General features: G+C 38.8%; 1 protein-coding gene across 4 annotated transcripts in view; it reads right to left on the reverse strand.

The window, feature by feature from the left end:
• The window catches only part of arhgap24 (Rho GTPase activating protein 24), a 94,859-nt gene that overhangs the window by 46,137 nt on the left and 28,608 nt on the right, over positions 1–20,114 (reverse strand). For 3 of the 4 annotated variants that reach the window (XM_088071286.1, XM_042509460.2, XM_088071287.1), the window contains exon 3: positions 16,095–16,182. In XM_088071286.1, the coding sequence (XP_087927412.1) occupies positions 16,095–16,182 (88 nt within the window). Of the gene's footprint in view, positions 1–7,956; positions 8,094–16,094; positions 16,183–20,114 lie in introns of those variants that run through there. The other variant, XM_088071288.1, reaches the window with a different exon arrangement.

Raw genomic sequence — 20,114 nt, forward strand, 5'->3', positions numbered from 1 at the left:
TTCTAAAATGTCATATCGCAAAGCGGATTCTTGAGAGAGAGAAAGGACACACGCTCTGCACAGACGGACGAGTGGGGTAAATGAAGATAGTCGATACTTTAATATGCAAAACAGAATCTTGTCACTCACGCCGCTCCACAGTAATATCAATACATTTCACTTCTTTCCCTCTAACTGCATGCCTTGATACTGCTGCTGTACTCCTCTTTGACTTATGATGCATTAGAGGCTGTGTGGGCACTATACATCCAACTGCTAATTAAATCTATAGATCAAAACATGGAGTCTGAAACAGGGCGCTGCTTCTTGTTTATATCCGCTGTGTCAGATTAATGTGATCAAAGCCTATGGATTAATATATATTCTAGCTATGACAATGGAGTGGGTGTAAGAGGTGGTGCTTGTGTATGTGTGTTGGGTGGAGAAGTAATTGTATTAGCTTTTTTATTTATTATATCTGGGTGGGGCTTTCTCCCTGAGCTCCTTAGAGGTCGATAGCTGAGTCTCCTGTACTTTATTTTGATCAGTATTTTTTTTCTCTTTATTTTTATTTGTGAATTGTTTCCTTTATCATCCGTCTTTTCCTTTTGACATGTGATGACTTCATTAATTCCCACACCAGGGAAATTCATATTTTTGCAGCAAGAGTCAGAAAAAGAGAAAATACAAAAAAGTAATTTGAGTGCAAAAAAAGGATAAAATATTACAAAATGAAAATTAGATAAGATAAAAATAAAAATAAAAATATTTTCAAAATCACCACTGCCCCCCGAAAGACCTGGAGTGAGGCTTCCAGCTACAGTATGACAGCTGCATACCATCAGGACAGTCAGCTTGCTTTTGCTTTACCTGTAAGTGTCATACATACAACATTAGCTGTAACTGTAACCTCTTTGCCCCCCAGAGTCTAACATCACCACTGCCTGCTCTATGACAACTATGTCAGTGACACTGTTTGATTTGTTTATATTACATGCATCTGATCTTAATATTTTTCAGCTTATTTCAGCTTTTATTTCGTTCAACTCTTTTAAAATCACATCTATATGTCTTTTTTATTGTCTTTTTTCTCTTTTATATCTTTTCTTAAAGGTATACAATGCAGGATTACAGTTTACTGTTTGTACACTTGCCAACGATAATCTAAGTAAAAGCCAACCCCAGATTCACTCTGTTCTGGCATTTCCTCTCACTATATTTGTGGGGGTTTTGGCACTGTGTCTCTTAGATGGCTGCTGCTTATGGTCTAGCACCTGGTTACAACTTATTTATGAAGCCTTGGCTTCACCTGAGCATTGAGGGGAGACACGCCCATAAACACTGCTGTCATGATCCTGAGTTCGTGTTTATATTCTATTTCCTGTTTTATTTTGTAGTCACTCTCCTCATGTGTCATGTCTTGTTTTACTTCCTATGTTTGTGTTTTTTTTTCACACCTGTGTGATTGTCTACCTCACCTTGGTTAGTTTCACCTGTCCCTCATTACCCTTCTCTCCATGGTGTATTTAGTGATCCCTCTTTGCTGTGCCAGTTTGTCTTTATATCCTGGTCTGTGTGATTGTGTCACTGTTTTCCAGGTGTGTGATGTTTCTGGTTTTTGCCTGTACTCTGCCCTCATCTTAGCCATCTCCTTGTTTGATTAATTTGCTCTGCCTTTGCTTGACTTCCTGTGAACCAAACCCCTTCATCTAGTTTTTGTGTCGTGCATATGGGTCTCAGTTCCTGTATTTCTGTGTTACCAACTCTTGACAGTCCTAAACTAAGAGACTACAGGCAGAGTACAGAGCCTCTGCAGGTAAATACGCCTCCACACACTTCTAGTGGATCATAGCTGATGTTTGATTACTCCTGTATGAGTCCATACAGTATTTTTTAGGAAAAACCTGCAAAATACATCTTAAATGCCTTTTTATGTCATAAGTAAAGCACTTTCAGCTGTGCTATACATAAAGTTGTCTTTCCTTGAGCATACATGTTTATTAACAGACCATGGACTGTGACATGCCTGCACACCGTGGAAGAAGAATAGGAGAACAAAGATTTGAAAACTCATAATTTTGTGCGCAAACCAGCTGCTTCTCTTTGCCTTAAATAAAGCTGCAAATGAAGCTGTGAGGCTGTTGTGGGATTAAAATAGTCCAAGGTCTTTCAGACACTCCATAAACACCATTATATTATGTGCATAGTAGAGCTACAAATAAAACAAAATGGTAAAAATAGACTTAGCTGCCCTCTGAAATAGACATGACTACTGTTAAAGCTGTGCCAGTGGCCATTGAACCTTTGTTTATTTAAAGGGGTGCACACACACACAGTTACGCACATACAGTCAATTCCAGCACCTGAAGTTACCCATGACGAATGTGACACGGGGGCCTGTTTGAAAACCACATCCATACATTCTGACAGTGAAATGTCATCACCACAGATTGATATGCTTTCTTAACTGCTCCGCTGGGGGCTTTCTTAACTGTAAACAGTGATGCTCGGAGGGTAATATTCTCAGCATGCTGCGTACATTTGTTAGCTTCCTTGAATAAGTAGAATAATTGTTTTGGTTATTAAAGCTCCTCCTGCTGGGCTAGGCCTTTTTTTATTGAATTCATCCATCCATCAGTCCGTCATCAGCTTTAGGTGCTCATTGTCCGCGTGCCAGCTTATAAGGAGCCTCCACATATTGAACAGCACAGTGGACAGTGGTCCAACACTATAATTGCATGTCTGTCTTCACCCTCCAATAGGAGTCATTCAGTCATTACTGTTTAATTAGAGGCCTGGTTATAAAGGTAGCATGTTATCCTGATGAGGCACATTCCTAAACTGATCATGCAATTACAGTTAATATTCATTTTCTGATTAACCAGAATAATAACCATGAGCTGGGTCTCTACATATTTTCAAACATCCTTCCTGTGAGCGCCTGAGTCTGATTTACTTACACCCCGCCTTGCCTGCCAACTCACATTTACATCGTGATTATCATAAGTCAATCACACACGTCACACTGTGTAAATAAGACATTCACCTCAGTGACATATGACACTCATAAGTCACCGCAGAGGTCACCAGGTTGGCTATGCATCAGGCACACATGTCAAACAGACAGCCAGGGGATCATGATGGAGCATTATCCACTGACACAATAAATCGAACAATAAAATGATTAAAAAAACAAATTTACATATGATGTAGATGTATGAAGTTTTGGCAGAGGAATAATAAAATTAGGCTGTTATGAACTGCAATTAAACAAAGATATGAAGCACTTCTACAAGTTAAAGTAATTTAGTCAAAATAATAATAATAATAATAATAATAATAATAATAATTTGTTATGTCCAGACTTAAACTCATCTTTTGGTCTTCATCAGCAGATAGTTTGCTTGGCCATTGCTAAGTGAATGTTTCAAAATGTTCGGTAGCAAAAGTGTATTGTGCTCTATTAAACTATTTTCCCGCTGAAATACCAACAGTGTAAAATATAAGCGATTTAAATAATGTTCTAGAAAGTATTTTTTGACTGAATAATTCACTTCTATTACAAATTTTCAATGCTAAAATTACAGTAAATATCAGTTTAAATTAATAGCAAACTGTGGACTTTAATCAGTACTATACATGGAGATTAACGGACATTAACTCTTAGCACAAAGATTAAAATCTTGCAGAACTCACAAAGACTGAATTATTGTATTAATTCTGTAATAAAAAAAACTGTTCTCTCTCTAGTGCCACCACTTCATTGAAGGTTTTTAATAATTATGGAAAAACTCGCCAAAAAACTCTCAAAAATTCTCTGCAAAACTTTTTATGATTTTTAAGGTGAATTGAGTCTTTGCACTCTATTTAAATTTGGGTATTTTACTTTAATATTACATTTTTCTGCTGTAAGCCATTTAAGCTGTTACTTTGTTACAATGCAGCATAGTGCTTACATTTAATTTGTGGAAATGCACTATTTTATAGTTTCCAATATAATTTTATCTATTCATTTGCAAAATGCAAGACAGGATTTAGACACACCTCACAGGATTAGAGGATTTTTCCAAGTACTGCAATAACTTTAAAACCCACATGAGGGCACTGTCCTCTTTATTTAGACAGGGGCTTTGAGGCTTTCCATGTTTCTCGCAGCACCATGTCATCTCACACTTAAAATTGAGGAAATGCCTAGACATTATTTTGTACAATAAGCTGCAGCCAAACATAATCTTTGATACTGACAGAGGAGGAAACTCTTTTCTTCTTCAGGTATGTGTTATAGTGTCAGGCTTTGCACTGTATATGGCATTTATGCTTGAGGCCATGCACCTGAGAGAGAAACACAGAGACTGATCTCTGCAGCCAAAGCCTGGTGTTTATTAGAGCTCGGGGATAGAGGAGCACACTGTTTCTCCATCAAAAACCCAGCGGGGAGTGTTTCCTGTGTTGATTCTTGTTTTATAGGATTGGGATGATTAATCACAGTTGGAGTTTTGGGAGTGACATTTAGCTACAGGTATTTATGCAACTTTGACAGGTAAACAAATGAGGAATGTGCCATTTCGTCTAAATTCATCATTCGCTAAGGGCAGGCTCAGTATTGCAGTCTCATCATAACCCAGATCTCTGCGCTCTGAGCCGTGTTATATCACACAGCTGTAGTCAGATCATACCTGACACTCTTTGGTGCATTCACCGACATCAGATAAAACTGCACGCTGATCCTGAGCTGCAGGATGTTCTGATATGTATTCCGGATGAGAGAAACCCAGTTTTTTTATTCTGACAGGGCTGCCTGTGTATGAGAGATACTTTTAAGAAGAAGCAACTTTTTCTTTATCCCTTATGAATTTGGAACACTTTGCAGGTGCATCCAAAAATGGCAACACGGAAAATGTCTTCTGTCATAATGTAATCCTAAAGCATAAAAATGTCCTTCTAGTTTGATCTGCAAAATAAACGTTTAATGCCATAAACAGAAGTTTTGACAACATGTTATTCCTCTTCCCTTTAGCTCAGGCCTATGTCTGCATGCACATGTTGGAACGTGTCAGGGTGATGGAAGAACGCCACTGATACTCAAAGTCTTAATGTGGGCGAGAAAAACAAAAGCCCCATTGTGTCTGTACCTGTGTGTCTCTGTCAGACAGTTAAAATAAAGACATAACCATGATACCAGTCTAAATACTGTTACCCATGTGGTGGGTCTGCTCCATAAACCCCCTTTCTTTGGCAGTCTGCAGTTTTAACCCTTTGACACCTGAGGAGATTGGCTTGATGTCTTTTGAAAACATAGGTAAATGGCAACAGCGACTTAAGAAAAAATAATAATTCTTAAAATTAATTTTAAATATAAAATTATGATAATTCTAAATATAAGGTATCTGAAAATTTTCTCTAAATTTCCTGCAATTTTTCAGACAGTTCTTGTTTTTTTCACAAAAGAAAACAAACCACTTTGGTCAGTTTTCAAAGATTTAAATACTTGTGAGGCTGTCTCAATGCAGTACAAAATAAGTGATGTTGATCCAATTTTGAAAGGGTTAAGACACACCATCCAGATGTGTACGTGCACAGTGAAAGAGACAAAGACAAGAGTGGTGGAACAACAAGAGGGAGGAACAGAAAAAGCATCAGAGCGTGCACAACACAAATTAAGTTGCAAATATGCTTTCTGAGCTATTCTGCAATTTTTTTTAAGGCACACATTTTTTAAAACTTTCCAGAAAAGCTAAAAATACAGATCTAAGTGGTAATCTAAGAGCACGATCTCCCTCTTCATACAGATGTCCTGGTGCTGCTATTCAAGCCCCTGGCAGCCACCCGATACTCGACTCATGTTCAGACCTCGCCACCACCCTTACAAGACAACGGACATCTCTGTACAACTCTGACTTCCACCCCATTTCCCCTGCTCAAACCCCCCTCCACCCCCCATCACATCCCGTCTGTCTGTCTGCCAGAGACTGTCCGTGTGTTGTGTTCAGGCTGCACGGCCCCATTTAGCCCAGTGGAATATATGTGTTGTGTTTTCCTTTCATTTGCTCTCTCTGCTTCTCTAAGACCTCTTTATTTGCTGTCTCATAACAAGCCATGTTCTTGTTTTCCAGCAGCATGAAGGCGTAATGGTGGATGCTGCAGAATGCTGAAAACAGTTTAGTATCGGTGGTATTTTAAGGAATTCAAGTCTGTTGAGTCCTTGTTTTGTTGTAGCAACCCCCGGGGCTCTTGTTGTGAACATGAGGGTAGTCACGTCTAAAATCTGCATGTTTTGGTCTGTGTGAGTAATTTTATGGCATCTGAGGCAAGACCATTACGAGCCCGGCCTTTGACAGTTTGAAGACGACAGTTTACTATGGACACTGTGGCCAGTAAAGTGAAGTGTGAGCCTGTGCGAGTAAACCAAAGAAATTATACCATGTGGGAATAAATGTGTGTACTGGAACTAAGTAATAATAAAAGGAATTGCATTTGAAATAATTTGACATGTTAGGAAATGTGCTTATTTGCTGAGATTTGATGAGAAGGTTGATTCCACTCTAACATTATCTCATAATTGTAACTTGTGCCCTCATTGGCCTTTATTGAGCAAGTAACATGGTCTCTGGTAATATGTGCTTCTAAAGATTATTACACACCTTGGAGATATTATGTAAAAGCCAAGTTATAGGTATAGACAGTGCAAATAGTGCTGCTGCACTGGGGCCCGTGACCAGGCATGGATAAAAAATGTAGAGGCCCCTGGGCACGAAATCTTGGATGCCCCTCCCACCCATTCACTACACATACATACACACATTGTGCTGTGATGTGACTATCATAGGCTTTTGCATGGCCTACAATCTGTTGGAAACACCTGTAGTTTATACTTGACTTACTCACAAAAAATGTGACCATAGGCTGCAGCCTGTGATCACAGCCTGAATGACAACACCTGCAGATATCATCTGTCATACAGGATTTACACAACATATTTGCAGCAATTAATTCATTCATTTACCAAGTTCAGTCTTGTAGAGCCAGGAAGAGCCAGTGTAGAGAAAAGCATAACTTCTTCTACAGCTGCTAACAGCCCACCATCATTCCCACTTAGAGAATGGGTGAAATCAAAGCAAAGCAGTTGGGCTGGAGCACCAGGCCCCTAAAACACTAAATATGCCCCTGATGAAAAGGAGAACAGCGGAGAGCAGCTGTATGAGAGACGGAGCGATGCATCGTCATATTTAAAAAGAATTCCATCTAAAGTCTGGCTAAAACTGAGACTAAAACTAAGCTTTCTGTAGAAGTCTGAAGAGGTCACTTTTCATTACTGAACATTTCACTGTTCAGATGCCGTGGCGCTGAGAGGAAGCTTTCTGTCTGATCCATCGATCAGCTGTTGCGCAGACAGCAACAAAAAAGTAACTATTTCTGTGCATTTTCAGTATAAACTCTCTAACCAGCTGCTGCATGTTGGGTGTCCAGTAAAACACAGGACACACAGTGGTAAGAAATGTGCCCCACAGACAGTGCGCAGTCCGTTTTGACCTCCAACATCATGATCACCAGGTCAGTTCAGCACTATCACCTGACAGTTTTATCTCAGCTGTCTTCTTCCTTTGTTTCCTTTTGTGCTACATAGCATCACTAAGCTAGTATACAGAGAGCTGCCTCTACCCCACTGAGTGTAACTAAACATACCCGCTGTGCAACTAATGCAGCAGAGACTGAAACATTAATTAGATAAATAACATGAGCATATTTAGTTTACTCCATAAAAAATATGCTATAGACCTATTCTAAATGAAAAGTGGCCTTAAATGAGGTTGTGATTCGGCGCCACACACAGGCCTAAAATAAAATTGAATTGACTTTTTTTGGGGGGGGGGGCAAGATGGCGCCTAGCCTTAATGGTTTAAATAGTAAGTTAAAACTCTCGGGACTAAAATAGATACGAAAAGGATAAATTGTGGGGTTGTTAAACTCCTTGCCTACCTGCCAACGGGTCTCCGCCATGTCCGCTGGAGCCTGAGTCCGGCTGGCCCCCACATTAGTATCAGGTTAAAAAAATACGTCCTTCCCGCCGCCATATTCTGTCTCTTTTCCAGAGAGGCCAGTTCAGAGAAAAAAAAGCTTAAATTGAGGAAATATGCTCCCTGTTGTCCTTTTCTCTCCTCGCCGTCCCTTCAGCTGCTCCACTGGTCCGCCATTTTTAACCCATTTTCTGTTATGAGGTGAAGCGCTTTAGCTCCGTTTGATCACGTGACAGGACGACGCGACTCCGGCTACAATCTGTCAACACTCGTGAGCTGAGCACAGGTAGGCAAGCCAAGCCGGCAGTCAGACCAATTAACCACAAACGCGGTTGCAAGAAGAGACAGGAGAGACAAAAACAGGAGGAGAAGCTCCTCAAGCTCTCTAAATTCAATTATTTAGGATTTTTTTTAAGTCGCCAGCGCACAGACAACAACAACAACAAACACGCAGCAGGTAAGCTAACATTAGCAGCAAGCTAAACGGTGGGCTAAATAATCAAATTAGGCTATTGTGTTTTATGTAAATTTTAAAACAAGGCATACATGTATTATGTAGGCTAAGTTGTGTGTAAATTAATGTCTCTACCAGGTGGATAGCCAGCCTATGAATTACTATTGCCAGCTAAGAAGATGCTAGTTGTTTTTAGCATTAGATAATCATTATATTTACATATGTCGTTTTTAGGCCAAACCAGTCAGAGACAGAGCCAGAATTACTCAGACAGGTGAGTACAAGTGGCTTTTTAAGGGGATTTGGGGTATGTGTTGGGCTGCCGTGCCCCTATTTCAAAGGTTGTCATTATATTAGGTGTGTGTGCGGACTTTGTAGGTATACTGTGTGCGTGCAGATGTAGCTGGCCAGTTTTCAGGACATGGTGTTGTTTGTTGAAAAGTATTGCAGCTCTCTTTTCTGTCATTTACTATAATATCTTGCCTTTATGCTGAGGAGGAGTGCCGTTGTCGTTAGTCGTGAGGTTATTGTAATAAAAATGCCCTAAAAAGTCTGCGGTAGTTTCAGCATGACAGTGAAATGGACAGCTCCTCTGCTTTCAGGTGCTTGTTGTTGTGTCTCAGAACTTGGCATGATCCATGCCTCTGATCACTCTTTTTTTGACCTCTTGACTCTGCAAATACAATAACCTAGGTAACATAATCCCACTGTAAAATCCAACACATGGTTCGTACTCTATGCCTAATTGTGTGTGGATATCCAAGTGTGTATGTGCGTGCGTGTGTGCTTCATAACTAAAGGCTAAGGGCCCATCATAATAGCCTGCACTGGGGCTTATCGTTACTAACTTATGCGACTGTATAAAAGGATATACCTATAACTATAGTTCCTATTTTTACTGAATACAAAGTCTAAATCTTCTGTGTGTATATTATATAGGAGCATGTTTTTTCAAAAAAGAAAGAAAAGAGAAAAACAACACATGCCAACTGAATAAGGATGAAATGATGTATGTTACAAATTATAATGAAAGCCTCATCAGTCAGTGATGACCTTGGTTTCAAAAACAGAGATCTGAAGGTGAAGTCATTAATTATTTTTGGCATCTTGCAGGTAACCGCCCCTGAATTATGAACTTGAATGCACCACAAATATTTTAGCATAGAAGCTAGAAGGAAAACATCTGTTTCTATTTATTTCCTAATGACAACTAATATATTACTGCACCTCGAATATTCATAATGGATCAGGGACAAAAAAGGTCAAATTGGCTCTATTATTGGTCTATTATTTTTACACGTCATTAGTATTATAACCTTTTAAAAATAAGTATTTGTAGGTGCACATAAACCTTTGCAACCTGAATAGACATCAATTTTTTACAATCATTCAGTGCAACATACCCCGAGTAAAATGGTTTCTTTCAAATATATGAGAAAAAAAGCAACGAGCAACGTGGCAAAAAATGTCCCACAAATAACAAGAAATTAGTAGAAATGGGATTAAAAAAAAAAGAAAAAGAAAACTAGTAAAAATAAAAAAAGCTGTATTTATGATTATCATTTGATATTTCACATGATTTAACCATTTAAAAAATAATAATTTTAAGCAGTTTTCAGGTTATTTCCTTTAGTTTTTTAGTTTTTTTAAATTTTATTCTCTTTATCTATTTGCTAATTTTTGGGTTATTTCTTCTTAAATTACTCATTGCCTTCCTCCCATGTTTTTTGAAAGAAATCAAGCCAATTTGCCCAGGGTTTAAAGGGTTAGATCACTTTTCCCTGCATTATACAGTACACTGAAGTGAGGCTGTTGTGAACACTGCACTGGCATAGTTAATAGCTAAAAACTGAAAATACATCATATGGTGCCCTATCAATATGTAAACATTCACAGTAACTGTATTAAATAGTAGTTCATTATCTCTGTGGCCTCAGAGTCATACAGTAATGAAACCATCTCATGAGCAATGTAACAACATTGAAACTGATAACCTTACCAGATATTTGACCACAGTTAGCATCTCTGAATACCACAAAAAAACAGTTTCATAAAAACAAACCTCAATATCCGAGACAGATATTCAAGATTTTCCAACACATGACATGAATTTAGAGGAATATGACAGCCGAAAACAGGAAACTATGGCAATAATGTAATGACTACCAATGCAGGTAGAAAAGACTGAGTCACTGAATTTCAATTCTCCGTTCCCTTCTTTCAGCATTTTTACATAAGCTTATGCAGCCTGGTCCAGCAGGTTGGAAAATAGATGAAAACTGTTTGTAGTGGTGGAGAGTGGAAAACATAAACAATGTATCTCATAATTAACAAATCGAAAGGCTGTCAGTACGCCACGCAGAAAACTGCTACCATATTATTAATTTTCTGTTCATATGCTTCACATGCTGCAGCATATAGTGAAGCACCTGGAAACTGGGAAATGAAACTGAGACTGAAAGTGGGCTCAATGAGTCAGTGAGGCGTGCAATTAATTCCTTACTATACTGTATTTAAGATCTTATTTCAAAATGCAAATTGCATGGGAACAAGTCTGATGCCACCCTCAGCAACTGAAAAATATCTCACCATGTTCATGTTTTCAGAGAAAAGTTGGTTAAGATGTTTTCCCACACTGATGCTACCCGCTGCAACATTAAACCATATGTTCTGGTTATGCATTTCTAAATGATGTTGGGTGTGGAATTATGTGCTAGTTTCACTTCTCTGATAGTTTAACCTCAGCTGCATAAAAATAACTGTAACTGTAAACTACTTAAAAGTATGTATTTTTAGTGAAAGTGTTTTTCAGCTGGGGTGCATTGAAATATGACATTTTAATTTTTAAAGTTTCCTTTTCAATGATTTTTTTTTTTTTTTTACACTACATCCTCTTTTTTCATCACAGTCTGATGTTTCCTGGTTTCTACAGACCTTCAGACTGAGTATAGTCTCATTTAATTTAACTATGTAACTAGCAGTGTGGGAGGGTTACTTTTAAAACATATTATATTATAGATTACTGAATACATGTACTATTATATAATTTGTAGTGTATTCTATTAGATTACAAAAACTAAATTAACCTATTCTAAATACTTTGGATTACTTTTGAATTACTTACAAATCTTGTTGAGCTCATTTGTCTTGGTTTTATATACGTATTTATGCCAAAAACACAAGTGCCCTGGCTGTGCATCTTCTCTGCCATTGTTGTGTGGCTGGTGCACTGCTCACGCTTTTTAAAAATCTGATTATGTGAAAACCATGCCTCATGTGATCATACAGTGGGCATTCACACCTGGGTCAAATGACTCTGCAGTAGTCACGGGTATTTATCACCTCCGGCTCTGATCGGAAATGATGGAAACACAACATGCACGTGTTAAGCGCGCTAATTTTAGCTCTTTAACTAGCAAGGTGCAATGATGTGCAGCCACTATTTACCGTCATTTTCTACCTAAGCAGCACTAAAACATCGATCCATAGTATGTGATAATTTTATTTATTGTATTATTTAGGTTTTTGCAGTTAATTGGGAAGTTGTTGCGTAAATAACACCTCTTTGACTGCATGCATTGGCAATTCCTGATTCGGAGCTATTAAAGCAAGCAACAGGAATAAATAAAGCAGAGCGACCAACAAAAGTTCAGCTCAGAGCGGCATTGCTGCGTCACTTGTGGCCAGGACAGAAAACAGTGCAATCAAACTGATGTTCGCTTGCAATGCACTCAGTCAGGAAAAGACAAATTGTAAAAAAAAAAATGTGTTCCTTCAAGTAATGTATTTTTAAAGACATTCACCTTATTCAGAATACCACCAAATTAACCTGTAACTGAATACAGTTACTATTCTTTTTGTATTTTAAATACGCAACTTACTTACTTGTATTCTGTTACTCCCCAGCCCTGTTAGTTAGTCTGTCTTTGTTTTCACATGCTGTGTATTAGTTAGAGGAGTGTGTTTTCTTGGGTTTTGTGTTTCTGTGTCCTATGTTCTCTCCCTCCTGTGTTCCTGTGCTGCCTTTCCCTCATTAGTCCATCTGCACACCTGTCCTGCATCAGCCTCATTAGTCCCTCCCTGCTCCAGAGTTTCTCCCCGCCTATCAGCTTCCTGCCTCTTCTTCCCCTTAACTGAGCCTCTCAACACATCTGCGCGTCATCCCCTCGTCGGACTAGTTTGTGATTAACTCCTGGCTTTCGGTTCAGTCTTTGTTTAATTCTTGAGTTTTGTTATATTAGCCCCAGTTTGTGCTTTCCCTTTGCCAAACTTGAGTAAAGAGCGATCTCTTAGAGTTCAGGTCGCTGCTGTTGGGCCCATCTGCTCCACGCCATGACACTTTTATGCCCAAATTCAAATTATTATTTGTACACTATTTAGAGCAATAAAGATTATACTAGAGCTTATCCCATGACATAGATGAATAAAACGTACAGCAGCCACTTTGTACATCATCAGCTACATATCCTGTCAGAATGTCTGTGAGCAACACCTTATCCCTCGCTGTAAGATGATCAAACAGCTTCAAAAATAGCACCAAAACACCTCATATCTAACGCTTTTAGAAACCAGGTGCTGCGTTATATTGCTATTTTTGTTCCATTGCATTTGTGCTGATATATCAAAATGTATTCTGCCATAAGATAGGCACACAAGCATATGGAAACTAAACTGTATCATTGCTCCAAAACACATCCACTTCTAACTATGAAAACTATTATTCACACGCTGGCAAGTTCACTCTGCTTCATTTTAATGTGAACACAAAGGGCTTGCAGCTGAAAGTGCATGAAGTTTTCTCTGCAGGGAGCTTTTAATCCTCATCTGATGTGGAAACTATTAAAAGCCCAGCAAGGTCATGAGCATCCAAAAACAAAAGCACCACTAAGAGTCTTTCAAATGAACCTGTGACACACCTGGACTTTCAATCTGTCAACTCTGGCCAACTGCCCAAATTACCTATTTAACCTTGGCTCAGTGTCAGCCTTTAATTGACCTTTGACTGACAAATGTTATCTGCACCATTATCTTCCGGGTCACACTGTTTTTGAGTTTGTGTGTTCAGTGGGAGCCACCAACCATTTGAGATAATGTCTTGAAACTGTAGTGGATGCACTCCAGAGAAAAGATCAAGATAAATAAAATACAAGCAGTCGTTTGCACACATCCGGTGTTTTTTGCACTGTTTTTACTGTCAGTGGATCAACTGGTGCTGTTGCTGCACTCTGCTACTGTATCTTTCACCAGCTGTCTCCATCTCCCCAGTGTGCACGTGTGTTTTAAATATCTATTCCATAGACGCACATTCTTGGCATGGTTCCGCCTGGGAAAATACCCCACACTTCCTTTGTGTTGTAGTCGAACATGTTTCCATACAGTCTCCTGGCGTCTGTGCATGTGTTCTTCTTTGAGTTTATGATTGTGTGTGTGTGTGTGTGTGTGTGTGTGTGTGTGTGTGTGTGTGGTCAGTGGTTTAAGCTGGCTTCTGAGGCAAGTTTCTGAACTAAAGGAATAGTTAGACATTTTGGGAAACACAGTTATTTGCTCTGTTGCCATAATCTGTCTGTTAAATATAAGGCTGGATCATGTTTGCTTAGCTTAGCATAAAGACGAGAAACAGGGGTTATATCTATAGATGTATAATAATAACTAGATACCAGACTCCAGTATGGCTCCTGTATATTGGAATTTCTCACTTGGAGCAAATGCCAAAGAAAAGCTTCTGGGTTGATGATTTACTACAGCGGGTATGCGGCCCACTAAAAAGCTGAGTACTGTTTCTCCTGCTGGCCCCGCCCACTCAGCTCAAAGACCAGCCTGTTCTGATTCTGAACTCATCAAATAGTGACGAGTTCGTCCGACGTGCAGGACACCAAAAAGCACCTTTTTAGTGAGAATGCCGGACATAACTTGTCATGGTGTTATTATACACCAGTGGAAGGACGGACAGCACATGTTACACCCAATGCGCACATGGGTGGCGTCCGTTAAAAACACGGCCAGACAGAACCTGTCGCTAAACATGAAACGCATCAGAATGGCGTCAAGTTTTAATGCTGCAGGGAACAACATAATATAAGGAGCACAGGGGGTCAGAAGGGGAGGTGGATGGGTCCCACAAACCCAGACTTTGACGCAGGAGTTTGGTGTTTACTCCCCATTTGAATGTGATGACCATGTGCCTTCTTGCCCTAAATCAAACCATTTGTGAGTTTGTTGCCTAAACTTGACCATCCATTCTGTTGTTGCCTAAACACAACCATGTGCCACGTCATCACGGTAGCGGCATCCCGGAGTGTAAACAACAGACGCTGAAGAATACCTAATACCTCGTAATATGTACATGTGGAAGTCCATTGACAAAGCTGCAACATGTGACAAGTTGGGATAAAAATGTGTTGCATAGACTTTACATCAAGTATTTTTACATAAACAAAATAGTCTGTTTTTTGCCCTTATTCAGAAAAAAACAATATTCTGACCAACCTGTTTACATGGCTAATTACATGTTTATCAAGTAAAAATATGGAAAAGCAGAACAGCAAGGGTCGCTTGTCATTTTGCGTCTCTGCATCAAAATAGCATTTTTTCAGTTTTCTGCCAGTGGTGGACTTGTTGGAGCATGAGCTCGGCCTCCTGCTTTCATTCCTTTAACCACCTTCTTAAGAAAGGTCAGCACTGCAATTTTTGCTCTTAACCAAAAAAGTGTTCATATCCAAGTCTCCTACCAACCAGAAATGTGGGCTTTTTTGCATGCATCTTTACCCCAGCCCAGTTGGTTTGTATACAACATATCCATGAAAACACAAAGACCCGACAGTAAACAGACAACAGGCCTTGCGTCAGAAAATGCAGTAATAATCCTAATAGAGATGCATATTGCAAACTGGCTGTATACATGTCCAAATAATGCTGTTAAAACCCAAATAATACCAGCATATCCCAGATTTCTTAAATATTCCGAATTAGTTCTTTTTTGGAAGTTAGCATTTTCCGATTAAAAGGAATATGCTGTTTCCATGACCCACAACATATTCAGAATAAGTGTCATATTCAGAATAATAGGAGAATATATGGTTACATGGTGGTGCATGTAACTGTAGCCATTGTGATGACATCACTGATTTTCCAGTTGTTTTTCTCGGCTTCAAGAAAGTCTTACAAACATAAAACCCCCATAGATCAAAAATTGGTAATAGAGCCATAATTGACCCGGTCTGAAGTTTTACAGATGTGGAAAATGCTTTTTGGGCCACGGTATTTTACTCCCACACAAAATAAGAGATGAATAGTGGTGTAATCTTTTCATCTGGCAAGAAATCAATAATAATTTCAACAAAAACTGTTCCTTTAATGGTCCAGTGAATTTGATGTAAATACTTGCAGGACAAGAACTCTGCAATTGCAGCAAACATAGAGCAAACAAATAGTTAACACAGTGACTGCCATACAAAGCAGCCAGTCTTATATCAATAATACTATCAAATCTTCCCCAGATGATTCTCACAGTGTTTAGGACTTCACTCATGTATTTGCTGCAGAAAACAGTGATCAAAACCATATGTTGTTTTTCTTGCTTGTGCTCCAGTCAGATATCATCATTTTGTTCTCAGCAAAGTTATTAAATTGTTTTCATCATTTCCTACCTGGAATGACCTCGAAGAGAAATTTCCCCCCTTCATCCCCACTGGTTGGATGCTCTGTAACTTTGTTTCCGGGTAGGAAAATGGCTCCCTGTGGGGAACAAAGAACAGACTGAAAAGGGCCAAACTCCCAAACAGAGCACTCCACATACTTTATTTTCACTGTTACATATTTAACGTGTAGTCACAACGATTTGTAGGATATCCAAGAAAAAGACTGGTCACTTTTTCAGTCTTCACAGGTTTGTGTTAAAATTGCACCTTGTTTAAGATCACACACTTCGTTTTTTTATTTTTACAGTACATTTGCCATTTGATCAATGTACTTCACTTTGCACAACCTCTCCAGCAGCATTGTTGTATGTATGAGCATCTCTGCCAGCTGAGACGGCGATGTACACGTCCCCACGGACAGGTCTGGACAATGTAGCTGAGCTGTTACAAAATGCAGCAAAGTGGCAGCATTATAGAGGATCATCATGTCTCTGCTTTGGCTCTGTCCACAATGATACATCATCTTGTGTGACAGAGAAGGCCAGAGATTCTGCTTTAAATAGCAGCAAGGAGCATCAGCTTTTTCCAGAGTCGACATCTCAACAACCTTAGAGAGAGGTCCTGTCTGTTAGGGAGGCCGTCTGGCAGATCTACTGTATCTGAGTCCTCACAGAGCATAATGAGAGACCAGAGATACCATTACCAGTGAAAGGATGTTTGCATGTTTATCTCCAATATTGCTGAAATCAGGAGGGTCACAGAGTCTGTTTGCAGGTGTCTGTGAATCCCTTTGGGCCGCATTAACATTATCAATTGTGAAAAGTTACTGCATTTAGATGTACTGCACTTACGTATGTTCAAATTTTAGTTGCTTGCACTGCTTTACTGAAGTACTTTTTCTTCAACAAATACAAATTATTACTCTTTTACATTTATTTGACAGCTACAGTTGTTACATAGTAGTTTGTTGATATTTTTTCTATAAAACATATGATTGCATAAAAGTATGATACACTGATATGGATCAAACTATCCAAGATATGGAGTCATTAAAATAAGCTCCACAGTAGTCATTCAAACACTTGTTAACGCCTCGAAACCTGGGCAAACTGGCTTGATTTCTTTGAAAAACATGGGGAAAAGTTAATGAGCAACTTAAGAGGAAATTAGCAAGAAATTAGAAAAAAAAAAGTACAAGAAAATTACCTGAGAAATTAGCTTAAAAAAAAGACAAAACAAACAAAAAAGAACAAAAGCACTTGGAAACACTTGAAAAGTAAAAAGAAAACACAATCCAAAAACAATCACATGACCTAAAAAAAAGCTTAAAAATTACAATAATTCTCTACAGATATATGCAATTATGAAAATCAGAAATAAAGTTTTCTGGACATTTTCCCCTAGCTTTCTTTTTTTCTTTTTTTTAAAAGTAATTTTCTAAAAGGACATTTCTTGCCAAGTTGCTCATTGCCTTTTTACCAATGTTTTTGAAACAAAATTAAATCAATTAGCTCAATTAGTTCAAACACTTGTGAAAGACATCTGAGCACATCACAAGAAAAATGATGCCAATCCAGGTTTCAAAGGGTTAATGTAAAAAAAAAAAAATCATGCCAGTTCTAACACTCTGTTACATGTTAAATCAGTAATCAGTAATAATAAGTCAGTAATAATACAATCGTGTAACACTTATATGGGCTGTTGAGATTCCTTATTAGTATTTTACTTTTGAGTTTATCTTTGAAGTACATTTACTAATGATACTGCACTTTTACATAAAAGTATGAATGCTAGTCTTTCACTTGCAATATGATTAAAGTATTTTTGCATAATGGTACCCCTGCTTTTTAGAGGCACATTAGGTTATTAGTTATTGAAGCAATCGACAGAAAAGAAATTTGCGGCAGTGTTAATAATTAAATGTTATGTGCATTTATTTACACAAAAATGGCAAAAACTCCCTGATTCTGACTTCTTATATGTAATCATTTTGTTGTTTGGTATTGTTCTGTGATTGCAAACTGAATACCTTTGGGCTTTAGTTTTTGGCCAAAACAAAGAATTTGCAACCCATTAACAAGAAAAAATTCAGGCATTATATGTTTCGGCAAACCTTAGATATGTTAAATTTGTATGTCATTATGTAGTTAATATGTTGAAACGTTACGTTTCAGCAGTGGTGCGGATAATGTGTGGTTCGGTTTAGGGACAAAAAAAAACTTGGTTAGGTATAGATCATGTTTTGGTTTCAAATACCAGGTTTAGGGGGAACAATACTGGACAGAAATGCAGCGTCGTCTTGGTAAAAACAACCACTAGCCCTGCCAACTGGTTGAAACAAAATACCCACATGTGGAGCCTAAAAAGCCACGAGGAACACAGCAACGATTGGCTAAATATAACCGGTTTTGTTGTTGATCTCAAGCAGTGGTCTACTGCTTGGCAAGCATCTCGCCTAGGTGTCATGCCATCCACCGTCCCCTCGACCTCCCAATGATTAACTCAGTAATTATGTCAATTTAGGAACGTTGATATCATGCATATGAAGCGCGAAATGTTACGCATTCGTGGTTTGTAGAGACGTCTGATGCCAATATTTTGTTCAGGCAACTGGGCTGTAATTTGTATTTGTTTAAATGGGCTTCTGGAAATTGTGATAACATTTTATTGGACAAAGATAAACCAGTTAATTGATAAAATAATTCTGATTCAGAAACGGATCATTATTTGCAAAGTTACTAACGTAGGAGACATATTTTGATTGGATACACCACATACTAATCTATTTGGTAACCATACCAAGTAAATCACCCAGTACTTGCTTGTGTTAATCCTGTGAGAATGACAAAGTAATTACTCACTTCATGTGGTCTTTCCCTAATAAGGGTGACTATAAAAAAGGATTACAACAGAGCCATCTGCAGACTGACCCCTTTATGTATTCAAACAGTGACTTTTCACTTGATTAACAGCTCGGACTTCAGTCCCACGATGCAGCATCTGACAACCATTAGCGTGCCCTCTATCTGGGATAATGTTAACACAGACAAGATGTGCATTGGTGACAGCGTCAGTATTAGGGACCCAAGCACATTAACAGGATCTGAGGGGAGTCAGTTTCCTTCCTGCTGAGAAAGAGAGCTCTCTAATGAGCCATAACTGTGACAACCAGGAAGTAGAAACCCTACCTGAGGCCCCAGATGAAGTGCTTTAAATGGGGTTATAAAGATGGGACAGACATGCTCCGAAATGGAGGAATGAGGGAGAGAAAACTTGTTTGATGTGGTTGTCAGCAAGAGAATTGTGAGAATCTGTGAGTATCTCAGGATTAAGGTGTCTTTTTTTTCAGTGACAGAGACACAGATCTTTTTGTCATGCACATTGTACTGATTCCAAGGAAACAGGAGATGGCTTAAATGAATTGTGTGGGTGAGATAGATTTCATAAATGTAGCCCTTTGGACTGTGTATATCCTTAAAAAAGAAGTTTTGTAAAACCACAACACCGCTGATATTCCTCTTCTCTGTTTCTAAGCCACTTCCACACTTTCCATACTGACATCCTCTCTGGTGGCCTGTTGTTTGCTGCAGACAAACCCAACCACAGACAGAGTAATATTTACCAAGCAAAGAGTACGGTAGCCTGGCCTACCCTATGGGACAAAAAAAAAGCCCAACCCATTTTGGGGTGTTTTCTGCATTTTTATATTGTTGTTAAATAGTATGAGGTCATTTTTTGGAAATGGTGTAATGACACAAACCCAACTATCTTTTGTTCTCGGCCAAAAAGCTCTTATACACACATATGGGACAGAAGAGGCTCAGTGAAATCTGTTTGAGAAAGGCGACAGCAGGAGGCTCAGGTTTTCAAGCAGCGGCCCAGCCTGTCAGGGGGGCTGCTTCAGTCCAACAGTATGCTCCAAATGAAATCAAATTTGGAGTGTTTTCTCAAACTGGAAGCAAGTAACAGCGTTCTGACTGTGACTCCAGCTCTGTTCAGTTAATGGCATCTCCACAAGTTTGTCTGACC

This window comes from Plectropomus leopardus, chromosome 20, assembly GCF_026936395.1.
Source record: "Plectropomus leopardus strain MGB_pleo_1.0 chromosome 20, ASM2693639v1, whole genome shotgun sequence".
In the NCBI taxonomy this organism is placed as follows: domain Eukaryota; kingdom Metazoa; phylum Chordata; class Actinopteri; order Perciformes; family Serranidae; genus Plectropomus; species Plectropomus leopardus.